A 26,803-nucleotide genomic window follows, 5' to 3' on the forward strand; every position below is an offset into this window, starting at 1 on the left:
TATAGGGTGATCTATCTTGGATTTTGAAATAGCTATTACGTGACTTTTAAAACGTCAAACATCGTTCTAGAAAAGAAAAAAAAATTGGCGTAAAAATGGGCTCTAGCTGTTAAGTTAGTCATTTTGTTTAGGCAAATGATTTCATGTGGAAAAAAAAAATTTTGTTCGCACCATGTCTTGTTTGTGCCTGAAAATGATGTTCCGCGGGGATCATTGCTTTTCTGCTACCTCTTGAAGAAAACTCATTTAGAACTCCTCGCAAAGAGCGTCGGAGGACTCCAAAAACTTTCTGATGGGGACTTTCTGAAGGGACCAGAAAGGTGTGGTGTACCACAAGCTTCTAAACCCAGGTGAAGCCGTGCAGATTCCTACCGACAACAAATGATTAATTTGAACATCATGCGTTGTTGGAAAAAGGGTCAGAATGGGCCCAAAGACATGGTTTTGTGCGGTAACTTGGCTCTTTGATTTGATTTCTTTGGAAAAATTCCGATTTCATAGTGAGGGTTGAGGGTCTTCACTTTAAAAGGATCGAAATTTGAAAAGCTCATTTCCATCTCGGTAGTTATATTATTAAACGAAATTGTGGTATTTGGGGCTTGAGAAAACCCCTCACGTCGTGCAAGAGAAGCCAATGCACCCACAACAACGAAGGACTATGAGTTTGGTTCTGACGGGCATCATCGGCTCATTTGTCTTCGAAAACGAAAAAGAAGCCGCCGCACGCTACCGAAAAGCGTTGGCTGTTTGGTTCGGGTTCGGTGACGAAATTGAAGATTGGACGACATTGCGTTTGGATGAACCACCCTGTACAGCATCATCCACCATATCGGCGCCATCTCCGAAAGGAGAGGGGTTGCTACGCGACCAATTTTGGACAGACGACTACGCGTCGATCGCGTAAACAAACTCGCGTTGCCTTGCCCTCGGGGGTGCCTAATGGTCGCGAATCACTATGGAAAGATGCGCGCGTCGCCCGAATCAACCAACAGGTGGCCGCTTCTGTCATTGATTGATTTGTTCGCACCGCCCTCGCCGTGCGCTTATCAGCTTGCTGCGCTGTTTTCCGGATACGAAGTGGGGCTGATAACAGACTGTGCGAGAGCGAGGGCTCCCCGTTTTCCGATAACACACCGATGCACCTGCGGGTTCAGGTGGTCAGGAGGGGTTTCAAGTGTTCGATGGCGGCGTGCGGTGGTGCCTTTTTGGGGTGCGACCGTCACAGCTTTTCCAGTCGCCGCTCAGTCGGTCGCCAGTCGGTGCTTTTTTAGGTGCACCTGCGTGCGTGCGCCGGTCGCACTCTCTCGTCTCGTCTCGTGTGGTGTGTAAAAATCGATCGTCCCGATCGTGTGTTTGCTTAGGTGCGCGGGGGGCGTCCATCCTGGGGACCCGACTCCGGGACACTCTCTTTCTCTGCTGCTGCTGCTGTTGCAGTGTGACGCGCGACGATCGCGTAACGAGCGGAGATCGTGGTCGGGTGGTGTTTGTAGACACTTCCGTTGCGCGCGCGGGACGTGCGCGTTTCGAAAACAGTTTCGAGTGTTGCTAATGAGAAGGGAGAGAGGTGGTGTCCACTCTGTGTCGGTGGACCGCCGACCCCACCGCCGCCGCATCACATGACATGCCGTGTGTGGGCTTCTGTGGGGTGTGTGTAGGTAGGTCTGGCTCTTGGTAGCTCTGGCGAACGGAACCTACCTGCCGGCGGGCCACTCGGTGGCGAGGCGAGTCCGTGAAAGGAGTGCGCTCGAGAAGAGCAAGGATTTCTCCCACTGTTTCTGTGTGTGTGTGTGTGTCTAGAAATCTTATCTTTTCGCGAGTGTCAGTGCGGCCAAGATAAGATTACTGTGTGACTCTCCGTCAAATGGCTCTGTGGCCCCGTGCACCTATTTGGTTGGAACCCTCTGTGGATTGTCGATTGTCATGCTTGCGGCTGGCAACAACAACAACACAAGCACCTATTGGGGCGCCTCTCTCTCTCTCGCTCGTAGTGTTTATCGCACTTTCTGTGTCCCGCTACTATTCTCTGTCTCTCTGTGTGTGCTCTGTCGTCTCCATGTCGCCTCCATATGTGTCCCCACGCGTGCCGCTGCTTGTCTCTCGATCTGTCTGTCTGTCTGTGTGCGATCTGTGTTTGTGTGTTGCGGTGCAGAGTCGCCCTGCCTTGCCTCTGGTGCTAGATTTTCTTCTCTTCAACTCTGTCAATTCTGCCTGCTGCCACGCGCCGCACATCGGGGGAGAACTCATTCCGGGTGAAGGACATCCTGTGCCACCGCACCGTCCCCATCACACCACCATCCATCGCCCCGCCATGCCCGTCGTGATCGTGATCACTCACCACCTTTAATTCCGTTTTGCAGAGCGAATAGAGGAACCAAGAAGAGCGTGCGCGTGTGTGTGTGTGTGTGCGGGTTCGTAGTGACTAACCTAATCCTCACCCTCAGAGAAAAACGGTCCCGATTTTCTCCTGCGTATCCGTGACATCCACAACGTTTGCACAAGATAAGACGAGGAACTCTACCAGCCGCAACGCAGCCTGGAACTGATAGGACAGAGTGTTTGTGTGTGTGTGTGTGTGCTGCGTAAGTGAATCAGGTACATTATTGTACACTGGAATCGAAATGAGTTCGAAAGAGTTTGAACGCAACGAGGCGATCCGCAAGAGTATCCGGGTGAAGACACCGGCCAAGATGGAGATGGCGGCGGCGGTCCCGTCCCCGACACCGACACAGCAGTCCTCCGCCACCGGGGTGACCTCCCCGACCGGGGTCCGGCGTTCACTCGTGTCCTCGAGGGTTTCACCCGTACCGACCCCACGCTCGGTGGCGATCCGCGAACGGAACCTACGCAATGAGCTGGCGGCCGCCGTGAACCGTCCTTCACCGACTACCGCCACCGCCGGTAAGGTGCTCGATATCCGCCCGAGCTATACGCTCAAGCTGAGCGACATCATCACGACGACCGGGGGGTCGAAGCCACCGGAAACCGTTAACACTGATCCAGATCCAGATCCGCCGGAGAGTGGCGCTGTGGATGTGCAATCGCTCTCGGTGCTCCAGACACTGGAGCGTCAGATCCACACGATGGAGTTCGACGAGCGGATGAAGCAACGGCGCGATCTTTTACTGCAGCCGCCGCCAGCAGCCGGCGGGCCACCAGGACCCGGCTCCGGTTCACCGGTGCTGGCGCCCCGCACCCGGATTCGCCCCGTGCACTACGGTGAGCTGCCCAGTCTGCTCAACACGGGCATCAGCGATGTGGCCACCGGCAACGGGTTCGGTGGTTACCTCGACGATGGCAGCCGGGCCGCGGATGATGACGATAGCGATGACGACAGCCTAACGTGCCGCCGGCCGGGCGGTGCATTCAAGCGGGGCGAAGAGGGTCGCAGTTCGACCGGTGGGGGGACCAGCGCCGGCGGGTACGGCAAGCCGAAGGGCACGCGCATCGTGAACCGTACCGTTTCGGACACGAAAAACGCCGAGACGACGGTGAAGTCGATCCGGCTGAAGAAGCTGGCCCCGAAGCCACCGATCGGTGGCACGAAACTTGCCACCGCTACCACCAACAGTCCGCCACTGGTGGTGGGTTCGATCGAGAAGGCGGCCGGTTCCGCGACGAGCAGCACCACGTCTTCTTCGCTCGGCGGAAGCGGTGGCTCTACCGGAACGGCAACGACGACGGCAATGCTGGCCGCAAAAGCGGCCGCAACGGCCATACTAACGACGACGACGGCGACGACGGAGAAGAAGATCGGTGCCGAGATGCTGAAACAGTTCGTGGCCCAAGCGCACCACAAAGTACAGGTAAAAGCGGCAGCCGCCGCGTGAAGCCGCCGAATTGTGGACGACGACGACGACCGGAGGTCCACGGAGAACCCCACAGCTGATTGGGCAGGGCTCCTGTTATCAGTGCGTTTGCGCGCGCGCGCGCTGGTGGAAGCCAACTCAAACATGGCTCTGGCGGTGGGGCCATTTGCGCCACAAGACCGCAGCACGGCCCCGGCCCTGGTTGTTGTACTTTCAGCACACGGGCGGGGACGTATCATGACGCCCGGGCGTATCTTACGTCCGTGAGTTCGTGCCGCTGTCGAGTTGGGACACCGCCGACACCCGCCGATAAGATAAGGGAATGGCGATTGGACCCGGAGACATCGGGCGAGGCAAGGCCCCCGGTGTGTCAAGAGCCACCGCTCTCCGGTGAAAATATAATATTTGCTTGCTCTCGGGGCGGCGCACACGAAGAATTAAGGGCTCCGTACCTTCTAACACATGCTCGAATTGAGTCGGGCAGCCATCGCGTGCCCCAAAACACAGAGGAGGGCCCTGATCCGGACGGGTGCTCGTGATCGATCAGTCAGTTTACTTCAATTTCTGCCCGATTGGTTAGACCTTGAGCTACTACTAAGTAGACGTGTGTGTGTGACGTGTTCCCGCCGCAAAACCCGCCATTCGCGTGGCCCTTTTTGGAAAATCATTTTGCACTAGTCGCTGGCTGTTTAAGGGGTCTACTGCGGTCTCTCTCTCGCTATCTTATCGCACGATTAGTTAAGCTACACGGCACACCGTCCACCGACCGACCGGTGCGCGTAGTCTCCTTGAAGGTGAGATCAGCATCTCATCTGCGGCCGGCCCCCTTCGGGGTGCATTTCCGTTATGTTGCTGCAAGCCTTGGCCTTTCGGGGTATAGTCACTCGCGAGAATGCCATTTGGCGGGGTAGGGGGCGCTACGATGCGGAACTGTATTGCTAATTGTGTTGTCCTCTTGTTACGGGCATTTGTCCCTCCATTTGTCTGCCTGGCGTAATTGATCATAACACGAGCGGTTCAGATGGATGTGTGGAGTGTGCAATGGAACGATCCGAACCCATCTCGGAAGGGACACCTCGGTTTTGAACAACCTACTTCAACCTGTGAGTGACACGCAACCTTCCCGTAACGCCGCGCAGTGCGCGGTAAGACTTTTGAGTGAGTGAATATTTTTAGAACCCTCCAATTGGCCAATTTTGCAAGGCGAAGAGAAGTTCAGCAAACGCGGCGGGGCTGGGTGGTACTTCGTAGTCGTTGGGCCTTCTGTTTTTACCTCCTGGGTGTTGACTTTCGCCGGCCACAGTTTGCTTTCTATTATTGCACTTGCAAAAGGACCGCACCGTACTAAAATTAAAGAAAAGGAACATACAGCCTGGTCCGAAGTCATGTTCCGCAGGCGCCTCTCCGTTTCTGTTTATGATCTCCCAATTAGCTCTCTCTCCGTTGCTCCGTTTCTGTTCTCGTCCGAACGTCATTATGGTCGATTTCGATGCGATGAATGATAGTTAAAAGGTGGCCGGCCAGTACATTCTGGTCCGCGCGGTCCAAAAATAATCCAATGGGGCTGAAGTTTATTCCGGTATTCCGTCTTCTCTCGAAGGCCTAAGAAGCCACCCGCCGGGTTGGGGGACACAATCAATTGCGCGCCACCTTTTCTAATATATTTCTTTGTCGACTTTCTCGTTCACCAGGGTTCACCAAATATGCAAATGCGTGGCACACCGGCCCGGTGGCGATCGGGCGAGGAGCACATCGGCAAGTACAAGCTGCTGAAAACGATCGGCAAGGGCAACTTTGCCAAGGTGAAACTGGCCAAGCACGTGCCGACGAACAAGGAGGTCGCCATCAAGATTATCGATAAGACCCAGCTGAATCCTTCGTCGCTGCAGAAGCTCTACCGAGAGGTAAGTTCCACATTCCGGGCACGGATAGAGAGGTTAGAGGAAATGGAAACCCGCACCCACCAAAAATTCCTCCGTATCGAATAACCGACGGAATAGTCGTATGAATGTTTCATATCTCCAAGAGTACTTGATCGATATTTTGCACTCCTGACAACTTACGCTGCATGGTAACCACTTTATGACAGTTGCCGTGAAGCACTCACAACAAAGTGTGTTGCACTCGCCCGCTCGAATCAAGTTTTCATTGCCATTTTCTTCCTTCTCGTTGCAGGTTCGGATAATGAAAATGTTGGATCACCCGAACATCGTGAAGCTGTTTCAGGTGATCGAAACGGAGAAGACGCTGTACCTAGTGATGGAGTATGCTTCTGGGGGCGAAGTGTTCGACTACCTGGTGGCCCACGGCAAGATGAAGGAAAAGGAAGCGCGCGCCAAATTCCGACAGATAGTATCCGCCGTACAGTACTGCCATCAGAAGCGCATCATCCACAGGTAGGTAATCACCCTGAGACACGGGACGTTCTGTGTAGGCCACCACCACCATTGTCGTCCTCCTTTGCAGAGACTTGAAAGCGGAAAATCTCCTGCTCGATAGCGAGATGAACATCAAAATAGCGGATTTCGGTTTTTCGAACGAGTTCACGCCCGGCTCCAAGCTGGACACGTTCTGCGGGTCGCCACCGTACGCCGCGCCGGAACTGTTCCAGGGTCGGAAGTACGACGGGCCGGAGGTGGACGTGTGGTCCCTGGGCGTGATTCTGTACACCCTCGTCAGCGGTTCACTGCCATTCGACGGCGCCACCCTGAAAGAGCTTCGCGAGCGTGTCCTGCGGGGAAAATATCGGTAATCACTCTCACTCTCTCTTTCTCTCTCTCTGTGACCATAAACACTCGCTATCTCTTGCGCTAATCACTTCAATCTACGAACCCCAGCATTCCCTTCTACATGTCGACCGACTGCGAAGTGCTGCTGAAAAAGTTCCTCGTTCTAAACCCATCGAAACGCGCCAGCCTCGAAACGATCATGAAGGACAAGTGGATGAACATGGGTTACGAGGACGATGAGCTGAAACCGTACGTCGAACCGTTGCCCGATCTCAAAGATCAGAAACGGATAGGTAAGACGGGTACTGTATACACCACTAACTCTTCTCACTTTTGCTGTGGCGTGTTGTTGTTGTTGTTTTTGTCGCTCGCTCGCGTTGTTCTACTTCCGTGTTCTCGTGTTGTTGTTCGTTCTACTTCCTAACTTCCCCGTGTCTTGTGTCATTCTACAGCGGACCGCGTGATCCGCGCGCGTGATGATGATTATAATTTTTATTCCCCATTTTGTTCTGCTTTTTCCCGCTTTTACGGGGCGCGCACCGAAGCCCCGCTCCGTTTCGCGCTCTGATAAAACTGTACATAACGAGATAATTCAACACCACTTCCAAGTTCGTTATGCAAAATATGAAAAATGCAATCGTCACAATTTTCGGCACAAACCAAACCAGTTCCTGGTTCCGAACACTGTAAAATTAGTTTCACTTAAAAAAACGGCCTTTTTCTGTGCATTCACACGTTTCTGTCAATTACGCTGCACACGTCACGCTGTGGTGCGTTGATGTACGTGTCCGTGCAAAAATGGTCCTTATCCCTAAGTCCGTGGTCCGCTTCCAACCCGGGAGTGTTTCATATACTTATTTTCTTTTAAAAAGCTTTCGTTGCTCATCTACACTTTATCATGCGCTAGGTTTTAAGAGCGGGACCCATTTGAATTATCTCGTGCTGTGTACACACCCGATGGCCCAATCCCGCAATGTATGGGGACCGTTACTCAACGACCCGTGTTCGAAGCGTTTCGCATGTATCTCCGTATTTTCCGTATTTTTGGGAATGTATTCTACCAATTTTTGACGTTTGCGTTCGGCATTGTTTCCGATTCATGTTAGCCTGTAGAAGAGAACCTTAACATTTGGTCGTTGTATTAGATTGGCGAAAAAGAAGTTTATTATTTTTGCGTAAACTTGAAAACAAAGATGTTTCCGATGGTCCGATTTGGGACAACTATGCACCGTTTTGTGGTATAATTTGTTACCATTTGAAAGGCAGCCTAGATATTTATAGAAAATTGTTCAAAACTAGTTTATGGTCGATCTTTAGCTCCTGGGCGATGTTACTGGGCAATTTTCAAAAAATCTCCATTTGTTGACTTCCATTATTAACACCTAAAACTTTACGAAGTACCGCTCAGCATCGACCGAGAAAATAATGGATTTCTTTTTCGCCAACCCAATATTTATCACATTCTTCAATAAACCAATTCGTAGAAGCTCTTTCCCTGTCGTTTATTGTTTTCTAATCCTTTATGCGACAGTATTGAGTCAAGTTTCTGTGTCGACGGTCGAGTTCTTGTCAATCGAATACCCGGTTTGTCCCTATCCGTTCCCTTAGCAATTACTTCATTCTTGTGCATTACTGTTGTTGGCTGTTTGTTGATGGTGTGTTGATGTTCGGTGAGTTGATTGAAAGTATGTGGCACCGCGACGAGTGCGCGTGCGTGTGCGGATATTTCCCCGGGGACCGTCCCGGGGGATGGTGGCATATAAGCTTCAATCAAAAACACTCCGTATTGTGTTGTACTCTTGTGTGTCTGTAACAAAAAAAAAGTAACACATAACATTTAAATTATTCGCATTCGCATCCTATAATGATTTTTTCTGCTTTCTTTCTCTTGTTTCTCGTTTCATTTGATTTCTCATCAACCAATTCTCGTGTCCTGCCGCGCCGCCTACGGCCACTCTCGTTCTCTCTCCACATATGTGCCGCGCCGGGGTCTCTAACAACGACACACGATGTGTGTGTGTGTGTGTACGAACCAACGTCTCACACGCGCCCGGAAACGTGTGGAAATCCCGGTATCGGAACCGAACCGAAAAAAATATGATTAAACGAAAATCACCGACGGCGGCGTTGGTGACCTCTTTGGGGAACGTTTTCTGACCGTTTGTGGCGGCTGTCGTGTAAAATAATTGTTGTACCATTTCGAAATTGAAAACGAAATGATCACCAACTAAACACACACACACACACGCACTGACTGACTGATTGCGGCCAAGCAGAAGCATTAGTCGCGATGGGCTACAATAGGCAAGATATTGAAGATTCATTGGCAAACACCATGTACGATGACGTATTCGCCACGTATCTCCTGCTCGGAAGAAAAAGCACCGACGTAAGTTTGGGTTTTGCGTTTTCATTTTTGCGTTTCATCTTTCCCGCTAACGTGTTACCCCACCGATCCTTTTTGTGTCCCGCTGTCCCGCGCATCCCGCGTTCCTGTGCACTCGTCCATAGTGTGCCTGTTGCGCGTGTACACCGTTAGGGCCCAGAGTTTACTTCATTTTAGAAGCCTATCTTTCTCACCTTTAAATCTGCTTCAAATTCTCTTTACTTTTAAATGTTTCTTTTCACTTTTGTTCATTCATTCCAACCAACGCATCCCGGCCGCAGCGACGGTCCAGATCGCATAGTTTTGTTGATTTGTATATTTGATCGTGTAGTGCCACACACACACACACACACACAAAGAGAGTTCCAGTTACTTCTTTCGCATTTGTTCGTCTTTTATTCACTCTTTTTTCTTCTTCTTAAATTGAATAATTTTTTCAATTCCTAGTTTCGCTTTTCGCCGCCGTTTTTGCGATCCCAACTAACGGGCACCCCCCTTAAGCTGCAACTTGAAAAAGAACTTTCTTTCCCTGCATATTATGTTCGTTCGTTTAGAATCCACACTTTTTTTTAGATTATTTTTGCCAAGATTAATTCCAAACATATACGATCCATTACCCTTTGAACGATTATCAACAGTGGCCATGATGTGTTCGAGAAATAGGTTCGAATTATCCAAAGCATTTGTGCGCATTCAACAACGGCGACCCATCATGATGGCAGTTCGCGTGTTGCGTCGCAAGTCCAATAAATGCCAATTAATGAAACCACCATCCACTTGATAGAAAGGCCACCGACGCGCTCACCGGGCGCGTTTGTGTCCACGAGTTCCATGATCACGTGGCCACAAACCGAGCGTGCGCGTCCTTTCGAATAATCGTTCAAAGAAGATAATTCCACAGAAGACGAAAGATGAAATGGGGTGACAGAAGGGGGAACTGACGATGACGACGATGACGACGATCGACTGATCGACGTGTTCCGTTACCGAATAAAAATGCTCTTTCTTTTCGATTCCCCACACACGCACACACACAGTCCGAGTCGGACGGGTCCCGGTCCGGATCGTCCCTGTCGTTACGTAACATTGCTGGTAACGAGGGTGTCCCGGCCGGTAACTCGCAGGTGCAAAGTCCGACGCATCGGGGCGTGCACCGAAGCATATCTGCGTCCAGCACGAAGCCAAGCCGGCGGGCGTCCAGCGGTGGCGAGACTCTACGTAAGTAGCACCCTTGCCCGGGGACGATAAGACGACCCTGTAGAGAGCCCGTAGAGTGTCCAGCGCGTCGCCATGCGTGATGCGCTGTGTTGCTTACTACTCTAGTGTGTACCCAGCTACTAACACCCTGCAATCCAAAGGGCGCCCCCGATCCGAACGGGGCTCGACGGCATTACCATGAAAAATTTAGAAATCTTCCAACGCTTCATTACAGGTGTCGGCCCGACGGCGGCGGTTGCCGCGGCAGCAGCGGCTGCGGCCGCCGGAGGCGGTGGTGTGGCCAACATTGTGGCCGGCGGAGGAACCGCTGGCACCGGTGGCACGCCGGCGGTCGGTGGTGGTACCGGCGGCGGTACGACCACCACCGGAGTCAGCGGAACCAACAGCGTTCACGGTGGCGGCGGCGGTACCGGTACCAACAGTAACCATAGCTCCGGAACGGGCGGTGCTTCGGAAAGAACATCGATGTACGTATCATCGAACGTACCCTTCTCCGGCACAGGGGCACTCATTTCCCGTCCATTTTTCACTCCCTTACACACTCACAACAGTAGCAGTAATTTCAAGCGTCAAAACACAATCGACTCAGCGACGATCAAGGAAAACACGGCCCGATTGGCCGCACAGAATCAGCGACCGGCATCGAGCATAACTAAACCGATCACGTCGGTAGACAACTGTAAGTACTGCGCGCTGCACTGCGGAAACTGCGCCCTCTGAACTCGGCCTAACTTTCTTCCCGGTTTCCCCCCGCTTTTCAGCATCGATCTCTAGCCCGGCAAAAGCGCGTACTACCAGCAGCAGTACAGGGACGAAGTACGATCCCAGCAATGGCGCCCGGACGGTAGGCCCCAGTGCCGGCCTAATGCCGAGACGGTCCACGACGCTGTACGAGAAGACGTCGTCCACAGAAAAGACAAACTCCACCACGGACGCAACGTAAGTAGCACGGCGCGAGTGGCCGCGGCTCCGGTTCCGGTTCCTAGATGGCTTGTGAAGCAACTCCTCATGAAGCGCGCTAGTCGTCCTTTTCGCATTTGCTCTCTCAGACAGACACCACGACGGTGTCGCGTACATTGTCAGGACAGGACCCCGTTCTTTTCGTCATTGTTCCAATCACCCAACATTCTATCTCACTCGCACTGTGTGTGTGTGTGTTCACACAAGAGCTTGTACGCGGGGGGACAGCTTTCGTCGGCCGCCGGGGCCTCGATTCTGTGCTTCTCGGCCACACATTCTCAGCCATTCGCGAGTTCTTTCACTGCCGCCTTCTCCATTTGACGCAATGCATCACGCTCATTAGGTCCGTTTTTTTTCGGGCACACACCACCACACAGTGTCCGTTTAAGCGTGTGTGTGTGTGTGTGTGTGTGTGTTTAGTAGAATAGGGATTTGACCGGATCTATTCTCTGCCCCCAGAGTGCATATTAGACCCTACCGTTTGTGGCAGACTTATCAATTGTGGCCAGCTGTGCGGCCCCAGTGTACATACGTGTCAATCTTAGATTGGGCACATTTAGCGATCCAATCGTTTCGATTCTTCCGTTCCATGAACATATTAATATAGTTCACCGTGCCATGGCCGTTCCCACAACCGTTCATATGTTGATGTTTCCGTTTTAGGCAGATGTTGTTAGATCGAGTTGTGTTGTTCCGCATTTCGCGCATAATTGGATCGTTCATCGCAAATCAGTGTCTCATTTAAACGAAATTAAACCGAACTCTCCCATGGTCTTCTCTCTTTCTTTCTCTCTCTCTCTCTCTCTTTCTATTTCTTTCTCTCTTTCTCCCCTTTGTTATCCTGTTTCCATCCTGTTTCCTTGGGGGCCGGTGGGGCCGGTTCGCGGTACACTGCCTTCCGTCCGTCCGTCCGTTCGTCCGTCCGTGGTCTTCTGTGGTCACGCGTCAAATGATTCCTCCATGATAAACTCATTACTACTCCTGGTCCTCCTGCTCGAGTGGCTGCGCAGTAGCAACAGTTTCGTCGCACCAATACCAGAATTCAACCGTGGTGGCAACTCGGCTTCAGCAACGGGTGGTGGTGGTGCTGGTGGTGTTGGTAGTGGCGCTGCGGTGGGCAGTGGCGTTAACACCACCGGCGGAACAGGTGTCACCGGAAGTGCCGGGAGCACATCCGCTAACGCCACGGCCGCAGGCGGTGCTGGCACTGCCGTTGGCGGCGGTGGTGGTGCCGGCAATGGTGGTAGTGGTGGTGGAGGTAGCATAGGCGGCGGTGGCGGGGGTGGCGGCGGCGGCGGTACCGGAAAGGGACACGTGAAGAGCGCATCCGTCTCCAGTCCCGGGCCGTCCGTCGCCGACAGCACCACCAATAGTTCCGCCACCACCAACGATCCCCTTCGACAAAGGTATAACAAACATTGTTGTTCTCTCTCTCAACCCTTCTCTTTAACTCTCTCTATCTCTCTGTCTCTGTCTGTCTAGATTTGTTTTCTTTTCCGTTTTGGTTGATTTTTGTGTTTCGTTGCCGTTTTTTGCTTTGTTGTTCGGTTTGGTTATCTTGTTTTCCACTTTCGCTCGTTCCGTTTCTTTTTCGGTCGGCATCTTCCGGCGGACCAGAGGCCAGCGCCGCCACCAGAGTGTCACTGTGTGTTGTTTATAGTATTTAACCATTTTTTGACAACTCTATCTGAAAACAATTACTTTGTTGTTGGTTTTCCACTATTTTTCGAAAAGCTTCTGTTCGGTTCATTTCTTTAAAATGCGCTTTTGTCGATTGCCGCAAATGCTTTTTCACCACAACCACCACAGACTCGTGGTTTTCGTCCAACTCTTGTTCATTGCCCAACATTGTTTCGATCCGATCCGACCGACACATACATTCATCCTTTGGGTTCTCTCCAACTGTCGCTTCTTCAAGCGCGTGGCCACTCATTTTAAGCCTTATTCAACGCACTGTCTCTCTCGCTCTCTCTGTCTCTCTCTGTCTGTGCTTCCTTCGAACACACTGTGTACGTGCCTTCGAAGGACAAGCGTGCGCGCGGAACATGCCGCACGGCGCATAAGATCCCCGTCCGTATTGCCGTTCTGTTAAATCGTTTTCCTCATTTTGGCCCTGTTTTTTCATTTCCTTCGCTTTTTATACTATTTCCGTCACTTCTATTGTTTGCGCTTACGTAGTTACGCACCATAGCACCACGAGAATGGGCAGGCAGAAGGACAAGACAGTGGTCCGTTTCTGATCCGGTATTTGTCTGTTTTCTTTCTTTCTCGCGCCCTCCCCGCGACACAAACGTCTCTCAATATGTTGTCCTTGGTTCTCCGGGCGCTTCAAACCCAAAACGCGCGCTTCGATTGGGTTTTGGGTTTCGTGTGTGTTTCGTCCACGGGACCGGTCCGGTGCCCCGAATCGGAACGGTGGTTCGGTGGTTGGTTCGGTGATACGCAAAATGATAATAAAAAAATTAAACAATTAAACACACGCGCACACACACAACACAACTCTCTCGCATTGGTTTTGTCGCACCCTCGACAACTCGCCACGCTCGACTTCTTTCGGTGAGTGTACACCTCTGCCACAAACTACTGCCACCTACTACTACTACTACTTTGGGGTTACTATTTGTTAAATTTCGGGCATTCGTTTTGATCCCCACTCACTCGTTTTTGTACCATCTTTTTCTATTCTTCGTCTTTTCCTTCGTTTGTTTGTTCAGTTTCTCGTTAGTTTCGTTTCTTAATATCTATCTAAGCGCAACTCTATATATAGTGTAGTGTGTTGTGTGTCCTCTCTTTCGCAAGCATAGAACAGTGTTTTCGGTGACGCTTTTCATTCTACACCAGAGATTTGCCTCTTTGCCTTTTACTGTTTTTGCCTCTCATCAGTCCTTAGTGCGCTGGCTTTGAAGTTCTCTCGATCGATCCTTTTTGTTTCACCTTTTCTCTTCGCTCTAGCGCGCGTGTGTTGGGTTTTTCTCGCTTTATTGTTACATGTTGTTGTGGTGTGCATGATCGTTTCGCACTTTCACGCGCGCAACGGTTTTTTTGCTTTCTTCTTTTGTTCAATACAAATCACGCTCCACTCCGTGTCTCTCTACGTTTGTTTGTTTCTCTCTGGCATCTGGGTGTAGAGTGTTTGCATGGTTATATCCCTTCCTGGGGGAGGTTACGCGTATTCACACGTCGCCAAGACGTTTACGATCTCGAGGCATCGATTTTCCTCTTAATCATCGGCCGCCGGTTCCGCACGTCAGGATCAAATTAGTGGTCTTTCGTGGGCAGCCCACCCGCGCATGGGTTATTTTTGGTCCGAGTAAAATGGCCAATAGTCGGTGTCGGTGAAAAGAAATGGAAAACGTGTGAATATGGTAACCATAATCTCCATTAGTTGTTATGCCATATTATTCAAACCTTATTCATTAGCATATTATTAGCATAAAATAATCATCGTTCCATCGTCCTCCTTTTGCTTCAATCATCCGGTGTCCAGCCTCGGCCCAGCGGCCACACAATTGTTTCGCTCAATTGTTGGTGTGTTTTTCGAGTTTTGTCGATCTCGAACCCCCCAGCCCGGTTCTTCTCTGGTCCCCCGATTTTCTTTCTTTCGAACTCTCTACGTGCTTCAACCTGTGGAGGATGCTTTACGTGTTTCTCCTTCGACCGAGTTCCGAGTTATTTCATTTTTATTTACTTTCTTTTCTTTTCATGTTCCCTATGTCGCACGGCGGCGGCGCAAACACACGGCCCCGACCTGTTTCTCTATCTCTCTTTTTCTCTCTATATGTTTACAATTTACAATTGTGTGTGCTTCCTGTGTACGATCGATCGATCCCCCATGTGTGTGTGTATGTGGTGCGCTGTGTTCGTTGTTGCCTAATGATCATGTGTCTTCACGACACCGCCCCGCCGCACGCACGTGTGTTGGTTTGTTTGGGACACTCACTCTGTGTCCTGCCAATTATTTTTCTTTCTTTTTTCTGCCATGTGTACAACTTTTGGCCAATCCTTTCCCCCGCGAATCTATCACACACACACATACGCGCAACCATACATAATTCCAATTCGTTATCAATCATCCCATCCCTTATCATACGCGCACACACACACACACGCCAACCGCAAACAAATCCGCGCCCCCCGTACACAACACACAGCATGGTACTTCGCAATAGTCTTACACCGGCCGTTAATTCTTCCAGACAACCGGTTGCATTTCCCAGGAATGTTCCATCACGATCGACTTTCCATTCGGGTAAGTGTTTAGCTGTTGACCTCTCTCTTTCCTGCTCCCCTCCATTTTGCACTGCTTTTCATGTTCCCTCCATTAATATTAGTATCTAAAGGCCATCCCGCTCCTAAACACCTTTTATCCGTAGTAACCAAAGCAGATTAATGTGACCCACCATGCGTATGCATTTAAGTGTACAAAATGTTGCCCTCAGAGGCAGGAAAAAGGAAAACAAAATAAACTAAAGTGTAATTCGGCTTATTATCTCTCCTTTTTAAATTCTCGTATCTCTCGTTGTGTTGTTCCTTTCTCTTTTGGATCTCTCTGATCTCTGTCTCTTCTCGCCTGTGATTGATTTGTTTCGTTTTACTACAACCCTCAATGCGTTATTTTACACGCCAAAAAACGAGTTACTTTTACGTTACTAAAAACATTGCATCTCCGGGGGGAAACACACGGGTAATCATATGGCACACGGGGCGGGGGGAGGTGGTGGGTCTTTGTGGTCTTCGGTGGACCGCAACCGCACAGCAAAAGACTAACGTCTCGAATGTTCTCTTTCCTTCACGACAACAACATCCGCGCGCCGCGTCATCCAGGCCAAACCAGATCCCGAAACAGCACGGTCTACTCCGCGACCGGTGGCAACGTCGGTGACTCGCCACACTCTGGCAAGACTTTCTTGCAAAGACTTACTACCAGATTTAGCAAACGGTAAGTACCAGACGGCCAGCCGGTCAGCCAGCCAGCCAACCGGCCAGTCGGCCAGTTCTATACCCTTACAGCCTCACCCAAAAAAATTCTCTCCCCACACGTTGTTTTGTGTCTCGTCGTCTTTGGTGCAGTTTTTCCTATCCTATCTCTCTCTTTCTTTCTCTCTCTTTCTCTGTCTGTCTGTCTTTATCCCTTACCCGGCACTACGTAGTTCCCTGTTCGTTTTTATGCTTTGATTCCGTTTTTTTCCGTTTTATTTGGACTACTGTTGCTTGTTTTTCGGTACTTTGCTACTTTTCTTTCTTATTGTTTTGTTTAACTCACAAACCTACTAACATATTATGCGTGTGTCTTCGTTTGTGCCTTCGTTTCGCGTTTCGCGCTCGCGTTGTGGTGTGTACTACTGTATTATTGCTCCTGTGCGCTGCGCTTACAGTTTACGTTTTATTTTTCCCCAATTTTTCCAATTTGTTTTCCTACGAGAAAATGAAACTTGACCGGCCTGTTGTAAATACACATCTTCTTCTTGTACATGTTTGTAAATATGGTTGTGTCATTTTGCGTGTACTTCCAACGAAGGTTTGGTGGGGGTTTTGGGAACCACGACCCGACCGTTCATCGTTTCGCGCGTCATCATCATCCCTATCGCACGCTGCTTCGCAGACATATTACATTTCCATTTTGTCTTTCGATGTAAATATGTTCGCCTTTAAAAACACCAAAGAACCAAAAGCTCTGAAGTAGATGTTGTGGAAAAGTGTGTTCCGCCGTGCCGAGTGATTAGAGTGATTGTTTAGAACAACTGCTGCGCGCGTGTGTTTGTGTGTAGATCAGAGTATATTTCTGTCTATTCATATTTTTTCCTCTTTCATTATTTTTGTGCGTTGTTTTGTTGTGTCATTTGTTTTCCTTTTTCCTAGGCCACGATCCGCTCGAGGCCTCGAGGAACTGTAACATAAATTGTTTCTTATTTTTTGTTTTGTTTTCTTCTTTTTTCTCTTTCACATCATACACGCTCGCAACGCTCTCTCTTTCTCCCACACGTGTGGACGTGGAAAACCAATAGGTTTAGGGTATTTCATTTCAAGGATACGGCGGAAAAGGAATGAACGGCCTGTTTATTGGTCCACCTTAGGGTAGAGAGGAATTTCTTTATTTCTCGCGATTGCTTTTGAAATAGAGAGAGGGGGGGGGGGGGAGAGAGAGAGAGAGATGTTTGTATCAATTGTAAAGTAGTGTTTTTATTCCTATTTTTCATACGCATATAGTCATAATAATGATGATGATGATGATGATGAGTCGAAAGCGCATCATAAGTAAGGCCTATCTTGCATCTAAAGAGCGTTAATGTAGGGGGCACCCAAGTTTTTTAGGTAAATCAAGTGGAACTTGTCGGGGAACCACGATTGTCGTTGTAGAGATACACCACAAACAAACAGATAGTAGTAATCAGTCAGTAGTAAGTAGTGAGTAGTGAGTAGTGAGTGCGCGCGCGCGAGTATACGATGTTCCCGGGCGAAGGAGAGTAGAGGAGCTGTCCCGCGCACCACACAACAGCTAACGACGAACGAACATAAACCCAGTGTGAGAGTTAGAGAAAAGAAGTCCCGAATAATAAAACTTTAATCCAAATGTAAGCGAAAAGCAGTGGGGTGTTGCGATCCCAGCGATCTTTGAGGGCGCTCTTCTTACGATCGATCGATCATATCATTTATCACAGACACACGACACAGCTCCACGAAACGCTCCCCGCTTCACTCACCACGTACGTGCCGCCAGCCCCTAAGGCCGCGTAAGCTTTTCGTTTGTAAGTTTGTGCTAACAGTTGTTTGATAGTTTGCAATTGAGATTCGTGTTCTTCTCGCGGCTTCACCCGCCCTTGTTTTGTGTTGTCCCTAATCTTTCCTCCTGTTCGTGATCGGTCCTTCTTTATTTTTTGGTGTGTTGTTGTTGGTTGTGTTCTGTTTTGTTTAAAAAATGTGCGTGTAACTCTACTCTCTATAAAACTCTCATGAACAGAACGAGAACCCGTTGCACAATGGAAACCACAAATTCTCTACCCCCGATTTCGGACACCCACCCTATCATTTGTTAACGATCCTGTAGAACGATCCTCCGATTTGAACCCTCTCTCTCTCTCTCTCTCTCTCTCTTACTGTCTGCCTTTTTCCTCGATTAATACAAAATCTTACTTTGCTTTTACTAATCCCACACACGATCATGATTGCATGTGACTACACATCCAAAAGTTTAGTTCCGATCCGCTTCAATTTTTTACTGTGTTTATCGATGGCGATCATGACGTAGCACGCGCGTCGTTTATTTCCTTTTTTGTGTGTATTACTGTTGCTGGTCGTGTGATGAACAAAGAAGCATTCAAAAGAAAGGTATCCATTAGAGCAGACAAACGAAAGTCTTCCAAATTCCGTAGTTTATGTTAAGTTGAGAACAGTTGCGCTGTGTGGGGTGATCAATGATCGATACATGCGTTCAGAACGCACCCAGCGAGGGTCGGAACTATGGAAGTTGCTGCTTCCTCCGGATTGCGATCCGGAATCAGAAACAGAATCGCAGGCAACAGATCCCCACTATAAGCCCAACTCCGATGTTGATTCCTTTCTCCTATCTGTTTCTCGCTCTCTCGCTCTGTCACTCTTTCTCTGGCTCGTAACAAATGAAAAACAAAATTATTGAAGAACAACCCGTGCAATATTGGCTTGGCCAACAACCAAGTGTGGCTCTCTGTTTGGTCTACAACAACACACACAACACGTTTTGCTCTTTCTCTCTCTCTTTTTCTCTTTCTCTCTCTATGTATTGTGACTACTGACCACATTGTGCATCGCGCTACTCTTTCTCTTTCGAGAACAACACTTTTTCCGCCTTCCTCTCTTTCTCTTTCTCTCTATTCGGATCTACTATTTTATAATCTCTATCTAAACCCCGTACTTGTTTTATTTTTTTCTCTCTTTTTCCACAACTATCTCTTTCTCACACAGTTAGTAAAACTAAGCTTCGGCCATTAAATGCGCGCATATTTTGAAGCCAAAACCAACAACAACAGGAAGATCGAGAAAACAATAGAAATCGAAATAGAATAGAAGCCCATTGCGTGCGTGTTTCTCCGTCTAAAATATTAGTTTTGGCTATCTTCTTACTTCGCGTCACTTCTCTAGGATGTGGTGAAGTGTACATTTTCCTGTTATTGCTATTGTTGGTTTGGCTTTGGCCAGCACCGCACACACACACACACACACACAAACTTCCAGATTTTGTTCTTCGCGCGCCGTTGTCCCCCTTTTTTCCATAACCGGCGGCGACCACATTACAAATAATGAAAACAGATTTTAAATACCATTTGATACAATTTGATTCTTCTCTCTCTCTCTCTCTCTCTCTCTCTCTTTCTCTCTGTCTCTTTCCGGCTCAATCATTCTCGCTCTTTCTGTCTCCGTTTATCTTTCTTTTCTCTCTTTCTCTCTCTATCTCTTTGTCTACTTTCTCTCTACTTCTAGGCTCAATCAGTAGAGACTGAGAATGATGTGTTGTTGTAAAGAAAGAAAAAAAATGAAAAAATGGCAAACAAAGGACCATGAAAGAGATGTGTACCTACCACAACATGAATGTATCACACACGAAAAAGGGGGAAAAAGATGAAAAAGGGGTTATAACATAAGAAAATAGAAGAAAATAATATAAACACAACCCAAAAGAGTTGTGCAAAATGATAAAACTACGAAACAAGCGTACGATAGATCAAGCAAAGTAATAGCGACATGGCGAAGGTGTGTTTTGTTGAGGTTCTCTTTCGCGACACGACATGTGTGATGAGATTGTGATGTGCAAAAAATAGCAAACAAAGAGGTGGACCCACGCGCCAGCAGCAGTGAGGTGCGCGCTGGTGGGTCCCACAGAGCGAGAGGTCTTACAAATTGTTCGAGCAAAAGTGTCCTGAAAGTAGAGTTGTGCATATAATAGGGAGAAAGTGATCAGCAGCAAAACAGTTCCGCCCTTTCCGCCACCCCCTCGAAAAGCGCGCCGAACAATGGAATGTGTGCATTTGTTCCGTAGATGATCTGCTTTCTTCCAGTCTATTAGCTTTTTCTGCAGTTGAGACTTTTCCGCGTAGTGCGTGTACTTGATCCAGAAATCAACACAATGTTTTCTGTTCTGCAACTCTTTTCCCCTTATTTAACCCGCAATTGTACAGTTCCATTTCATCATTCGATCGATCGATCAGTTCTTCTTCCATGATCAAACTAACCTTTTCCTCCGTTATCACTTGCGCCGCCTACAGAGACCGTTCAGAGTGAGTTTTCCTAACCACCTCCCCTCAAAATCATCTGTCATTTTCGATAACTTCTCACACACTTCTCGACATAACCTATTATTACCCGCTGCTGTTTCCTTCTTTTTTATTTAATCCTTTATTTTCAAGTTTTTTTTTGCTTACACACATTTAGTTTATAGTTTTTTGTGCCCTTTTTTTCTCTTTTCCCACTCCTGCGCACCGCCGCGCGGATGATGTAAATTTTCGACGTTACAGTTTTTTCCTACCTAACTTTACTCTCATCTTCGAGGAGCGCAATTTTGATTGTGTTTCCGTTTCCGTGATTTGTTTGATCGGTTGTGTTTCTCTATCCTCTCTTTTCTTTTATCTTTTTTCTCTCTCTCTCTCTCTCTCTTTTCCCGTTTTTATAGTTTCAAAATTAAAAATAGTCGTGAACCACCACCTGGCGGTGAGCTAAACGCACGAGTGTGAACGCGGGGGGACAGAGTTCCACAAAAATACGCACACACACGCACACACACACACCAATAACACGCGAAAAGAGAGAACGGTTTTACGGTTAGGAATCGTCTCGGTGGGTTTCGATTTTCCGGTCCAATCCAATCGGTGGTGATTGGTGCGTTGTGCTCCTGAAAGAAGCGCACCACTTGGCTACTACCACACTACTACTGCTACTACTACTACTACTACTACTACTACTACTACTGCTACTACTGATACTAGTGCTATTGCTATCAGTGATAACAGTGCTAAGCTTGTTACAACATCTTCCAACGAAACCACCTCTAAAGGAAGGATCGCGTATCGTTCATTGATTAGGTCATTGATCAATTAGTTCTCGGTTAGGTTCTCAGCCGCGCTATGTGTGCGTGTGTGTGTATGTCCGTTTGTGCCTCACAGTTACACTCCTTTCTGGCCTTCAAAAACTTCAACCGACCACCACCGCGACCCTGCAAACCAAAATCAAAACAAATCATGAACCGCGTACGATCGCGGCAAAGGTAGAGAGAGACAAAATCAAACCGGAAATTGTTGTTGTTGCTGAGCTGGGCGTGCACAAGGCTCTAATCACGGTTCGACTTGCGGGTTGTGGTCTGCGTCTGCCTGCCGTCCCTGGCCGCGCCTGCATCTGCATCAACAACTTCCCCATTACGACGTGCCCCTGGGCCCACGGAGGTGTTAGTATTAGTGTACTTCTTTTGTTAGTCTTAATATTTAATCAATCAATCAGTAATCAATACTACGTTTATCACTACACACACACACACACGTGTGTGTGTACCGTACATACTTTTAACATCCTACCTACCCCCTGAAAAATCATATTCACCGCGCCGATCACCCTCACGATCATTCTAAATCCTGCGCCTCCCGCCAAACGTGAAAAAAAAGTGTTGCTGCGCTGCGCCAAGAATCGGCCAGCTGTCTCTATCTCCGTCCAGCTACGCAGAAGAAGCTGAGATCGAAACCGATCGATTAGTGCAAGGCTAATTAGGGCGTGATGATCTGTGTGGTGTGATTGAGGAGAGGTTACAAAATAAGGATAAAGAGTGTGCGCGACGATCGAGGAGATTTCAGTACAGAGGCACAGGCGATCGATCACACAACACCACCACCACACAACCTCCTCCCCGATGAGAGACGGCGATCGTCGTCGTGGCGGCGAACACTATATTGCTACAGCCAGAAAGGGGCGCCCGTGTAGTGTGCGGTGTAGTGTGTAGTATCTTCTCTCCTAGATAGACGCCATTATTTTAATACTTTTTATCAATAAAACAACATACGAACGCATTGTACCACACACAAACCCGCAACCCGGAGAAACCTTTTATCAATAAACAAAATGACCGATCAACTACTACTACTACTGCTGCTACTACTACTACTATCACAGCAGCCCGCCAGCCCGCGGGCGTGTCGAACCCCTAGCGTGGGGCCAGGAGATTTATGTTTGTTCCGTTTGTTTGTTTGATGTTTCACTGGAGGAGATATGTTGTTGATGGAAGGCGCAGAACAATAGAGAATGGAGCAGGGCTCTAGGATGAGTGTGCGTGAGCGTGTGAGTTGTTCGTTACTCTCGGTGTTTGGTGTTTTACTTTAGTTTGTTGGCTTTTTGTTTTTGGGTTTTGTTTTAGCGTTTAGATCATCACACACACACACACATGAGCGCACGCTTCATTCACGCATCATTCCCTCCGGCGCTCTCTCTCGATCTCTCTCTCTCTGACACCTCATCTCGTCGCGCGTTCATAAGCGATCATCGTGTATGCCAACAATAATGTTTGTTCCATTGCTCCTCATCTCTCGCCGCATCGGTGGTGTGTCCTGTGTTTTGAGCTCAGTGGCTCGCCGACACATCGGAAGACGGCTGAGTCTGCTGATCTTCTCTAGTATGTTTGTATCACACACACACACTTTCTGTCTGTTGTTTGGTTAGTTTTAGTTAACAAGCATTTTCTAATGCCACGCAGCGAGCGCCCTTTCCACAAGTTGTTGTTAATTCTTCTTTTCTTGGTGTTCTTGGTTCTCTTTTGTTGTAAATTAACTCCATACTAACTTAGACCCCTAACTACTAAACGCGCACGCGCCTTTTGTACGATCAGATTTTAGCTGTCTTAAGACCCCAAGACTTCTTCTGATCGTTCACTGAGTTCGTGTTCATCCTTTAAAGTTGTCCCCAAAAACGGACTCTCCCTTTCTCTCTCTTTTCTCTCTCTTTCTGTCTGTTTCTTAGCCACCCCTCCTCATACTCTTTCTGTCCCACTGCTTCTTTCTGTTCCTAATACACCCGATCCCGCCCGCCACCGTTGAGTTCCTTCTTTCCCGATTGTTTGTTCCGCGACTTTTATATTCCGATTTAACTTTCTTAACAGAGACACAGAGTTTAGAGATTTGTTTTGCGTTCAACACGCGACCTGACCTACCACACCATCATCATATGACCATGACCCGGAACCGCGTGTGTCGCTCTGTTTGTCCGTTTGTTTTTGATTTTGTTCTACTCTCTCTCTCTCTCTCTTTCTCTCTCTCCTGTTCCTGTTCTGTTTTTTAGGCCCTCCGATGGCCAACCAAACACTTCAACCAATTCGGCTAGGTAAATATATATTTTATTCGCATATATTCTCTCCCCTGATTCTTCATTCTTTGTTTTACCACCATATTTACGACCTTCGACTTTCCCTCCACAAAACGAGTAAACAAAAGAACAAGTGTGAACAATCCGCCGCCGAATCATGCCCCACCATTTTACGCGGCCCCGTTTGTTTTGGTTTTGTTTTTGCCACTATCTGTCTGATAAGGAACCACCGCCGCTGCTTATCTGATGCGCGTGCTGCTGCGTGTTGTTGTGTCCTTTTTGCCGTACCACGTTATTAGTGTGTTTTCATCCATTTTAGTTTGTAACTTGTCCTCTCTCTCTCTCTCTCTATCTGTTCTGTGACTCTGTTGTGTGTTCGTGTTGTTCCGTTTGTATCACTTGCTTCTTTTGTTTATGTTTTGTTTGTGGTTTGAAGAAGTAACGAAGGTTTAACCGAAGGCTGGCGGAGATTGAACTTTAAAATCGCCCTGTTACAACAACCCTACGCAAGTGACAGCTCTGTAAGCTGAACTGTCAAAAACTTTGGATACTGTGACAGTGTGATCCCCTTGTGATTTGATCCCCTTTCTCTGCGGTGGCGATTTCAAATCCCCTCGCCATGGAGCAGAATTGTGCAGCCACATGAACACAACAACTATCCTTGTCCCAATTGGCAATACACTAGGAATAAAATAATGTGCGAAGATTCAGTTTGTACTTGGGTTTGGGCCAGATTTCAATGTCGGACGTGTGCGTTACCTTAGCAACCTCAGCTTACCGTGGTAGAGGCAGCACACAGCATGCTGTGCAGAGCTGTGTTACAATTTCAGTTTCAATCCCGTATCAGCCATCGTTAGGCTTAAACCTTCTTAAGGCTTTTTAAGCATCATTTCGATCGTGTGTGTGTGTGCTTTTATGTGTTTGAATGAATGAGCGCATGGTTTTTCTTTGTTTCTGACACGCTCTTTATTAGATGATCTGTTGTTCCCGTTTTTCCTACAAAAAAAGCCGAGGCGGGCACAGTTATGTGCGTGATCGTGCTGCTCCTCCATTGATTTATTATTTTCGATGCCAAACGGAAAGAAAATCCCTTCCAACACACAGGCACATCTATCTAAACACACACACATCATCGTGTTTCCGTTTTTCTTTTGTTTTGGCTCCAATTCGCCCGCCCCGGGATCCTTTTGGGGTGGGATCCCTGCCGCCGCCTGTCCCACGAGCGGGGTGGCCACGGCGTTTTAAATCGCAGCTTTTCTCCAACCTTCTCTCTCTTCTCTCTCTTTCTTTCTCTCTCTCTCTCTTTGCGCGATCGACTCTCTGCGCGATCGCACGATTCTTTATTGCGTTGCGTATGTGCATTGTTTTGTCGATTGTTGCGTCGCGGGGTGGGCTGATCATAAAACTAACTTCTCGGATTAAGCAGCGGCTCCAACGCGGAAGAACCGGTGAAGCCGCGTGTGCTACGCTTCACGTGGTCGATGAAGACCACCTCGCCCCGGCTGCCGGACGAGATCATGGCGGAGATACGGTCCGTGCTGGATAAGAACAATTGTGATTACGAGCAGCGAGAACGGTAAGCAGCAGCGCCATCTGAAGGGGGAAGGATCATCTTAATCAGGAGGAGGTTCTAATGCCCCTTTGTCTCTCCACAGGTTCGTTCTGCTGTGTGTGCACGGTGACCCCAACACGGACTCGCTGGTCCAGTGGGAAATCGAAGTCTGCAAGCTTCCCCGGCTATCGCTCAACGGTGTGCGGTTTAAGAGAATATCAGGTAAGGGCTTCACGGGCTTTACACCGCACCGCAACAGTATCCTCATCCAGGACACGATCTGTCTCTCTCGTAGGCACTAGCATCGGCTTCAAAAACATTGCGTCGAAAATTGCCTACGACCTACGTCTGTGACTCGATACAAAATCGGAAGAGTATCACTCGGTCGGGAGCGATACGGCCCAGGACGAGGACGACGACGACGGGGACGAGGAGGGCGGTGGCGGCGGTAGCAGTGGGACAGGCGGTGGCGGTGGTGGTGGCAGTGGCGCCGGTGAACTAGGAACCGAAAGTGGGCACGACGACGATGACGACGACGTACGGCGGAACAAGAGGCACGAGCCAGTAGCTGACGGTGGTGGTGGCGGCGATGACGGTACAAAGAGGGGAACCACCGGTGGTGTGGACGCCGGGCGAACGGTCAAGGCACGCACGAAGAAACCTGCCGCTGCCGCCGGTAGCGGCAGCGACACCAAACGCTGGTCCATGGTCGTGGTGGATGGCCGCCGATCTTCTCTCCGCTGCAAGCAGCAGGGCGCCGGTCGGCGACCGAAACCAACGGACGACAACAGCAACACCACCGAGATCGTGCCGCCGGCAGCCGCCGGTGACGGAGGCGACCGGGCGGCTGACCCTTCGCCGGAGAAACCGGGCGCCTACGGTAGCAACAACATCTTTGCGTCGCTCCTGCGAACCACTACCCTCTAGAGGCACGGGGATCCTGCTGCTGTGTACGACTGTTAGTTAAATCAATTAAATAGAATCGAGACCGCGGACCACAGCGGTGGTTGCAGTTTCTTATCTGTATTAAGCCGTAGAATCGATGTATCGTCGTCCCTCTCATTATGACCCCACATTCACATTCTCCAGCCGGAGCGGTTCTGAAACTCAACGCAACTCATATGCGAGCGCCTTCACCGACAGAGAGACAGAGGGGTAGAGAGAGAGCGCGGCGGAACTGCTTGCATTTATGTCTCTCTCTCTCTCTGCCTACCTTTGGAATGCTTAAAATGACGCCTGAATTGTCGCCCTCACAAAAGCGCGCTCCCTCTTAACAATAAGATACAAAACAGAAGCAGCCTAAAGATCAAGCGCGCCGCGATCGCGAAGAGAGCGCCGCCGCCGCCGCGTGTGCCCCTCACAAAAACAGTGTAGACAAAAAGATTTTAGAGTGACAAAACAATGTGTGGTGGCGAGCGGACAAACATTTTTAGACATTCGTGTACGGGGTTCTCTCGTCGGGGGACACACGGAAACTTAACACAAACAAAAAATTAACGAAAAAAACGTATATCACGACACGACTGATTTTCTTACTCACTGTTCTCTCTTGCATTACCGCTGCTGTTGCTGCTGCTGACGATAATGACGATGATGATGATCATGCTGATAGCGTCTCGAGGCGAGGCGCCGAGGTCCTATAATAGTAATGACGTTGATTAGGTATTTTTATCAGCTCCTAAAGCTCTAGAGAGAACCCACAGCAGCGCAGGCATCTTTTGAACACCTCTCTCTCTCTGTCCCTCCCTCCGGTGGTCCCCGCCCCGATGGACCGTAGTTGTTGCCGCGTCGGAACTAAGTCACTCATCCGCGTTCTCTTGTTACTCAAACACACACAGACAGACAG

General features: G+C 49.1%; 1 protein-coding gene across 1 annotated transcript in view; it reads left to right on the forward strand.

The window, feature by feature from the left end:
- The window catches only part of LOC128278426 (serine/threonine-protein kinase par-1), a 47,113-nt gene extending 21,670 nt beyond the window's left edge, over nt 1-25,443 (forward strand). Inside the window, exons 3-18 of the mRNA XM_053017155.1 lie at nt 5,498-5,710; nt 5,982-6,202; nt 6,273-6,554; nt 6,644-6,837; nt 8,812-8,924; nt 9,959-10,139; nt 10,330-10,606; nt 10,691-10,818; nt 10,901-11,078; nt 12,110-12,505; nt 15,251-15,348; nt 15,924-16,038; nt 23,382-23,423; nt 24,829-24,981; nt 25,061-25,179; nt 25,253-25,443. Of these exons, the coding sequence (XP_052873115.1) occupies nt 5,498-5,710; nt 5,982-6,202; nt 6,273-6,554; nt 6,644-6,837; nt 8,812-8,924; nt 9,959-10,139; nt 10,330-10,606; nt 10,691-10,818; nt 10,901-11,078; nt 12,110-12,505; nt 15,251-15,348; nt 15,924-16,038; nt 23,382-23,423; nt 24,829-24,981; nt 25,061-25,179; nt 25,253-25,311 (2,769 nt within the window). The 3' untranslated portion in view covers nt 25,312-25,443. The remainder of the gene's footprint in view (nt 1-5,497; nt 5,711-5,981; nt 6,203-6,272; nt 6,555-6,643; nt 6,838-8,811; nt 8,925-9,958; nt 10,140-10,329; nt 10,607-10,690; nt 10,819-10,900; nt 11,079-12,109; nt 12,506-15,250; nt 15,349-15,923; nt 16,039-23,381; nt 23,424-24,828; nt 24,982-25,060; nt 25,180-25,252) is intronic.
- The last annotated feature ends 1,360 nt before the right edge of the window (nt 25,444-26,803 follow it).

Source organism: Anopheles cruzii, chromosome 2, assembly GCF_943734635.1.
Source record: "Anopheles cruzii chromosome 2, idAnoCruzAS_RS32_06, whole genome shotgun sequence".
NCBI classification, from domain to species: domain Eukaryota; kingdom Metazoa; phylum Arthropoda; class Insecta; order Diptera; family Culicidae; genus Anopheles; species Anopheles cruzii.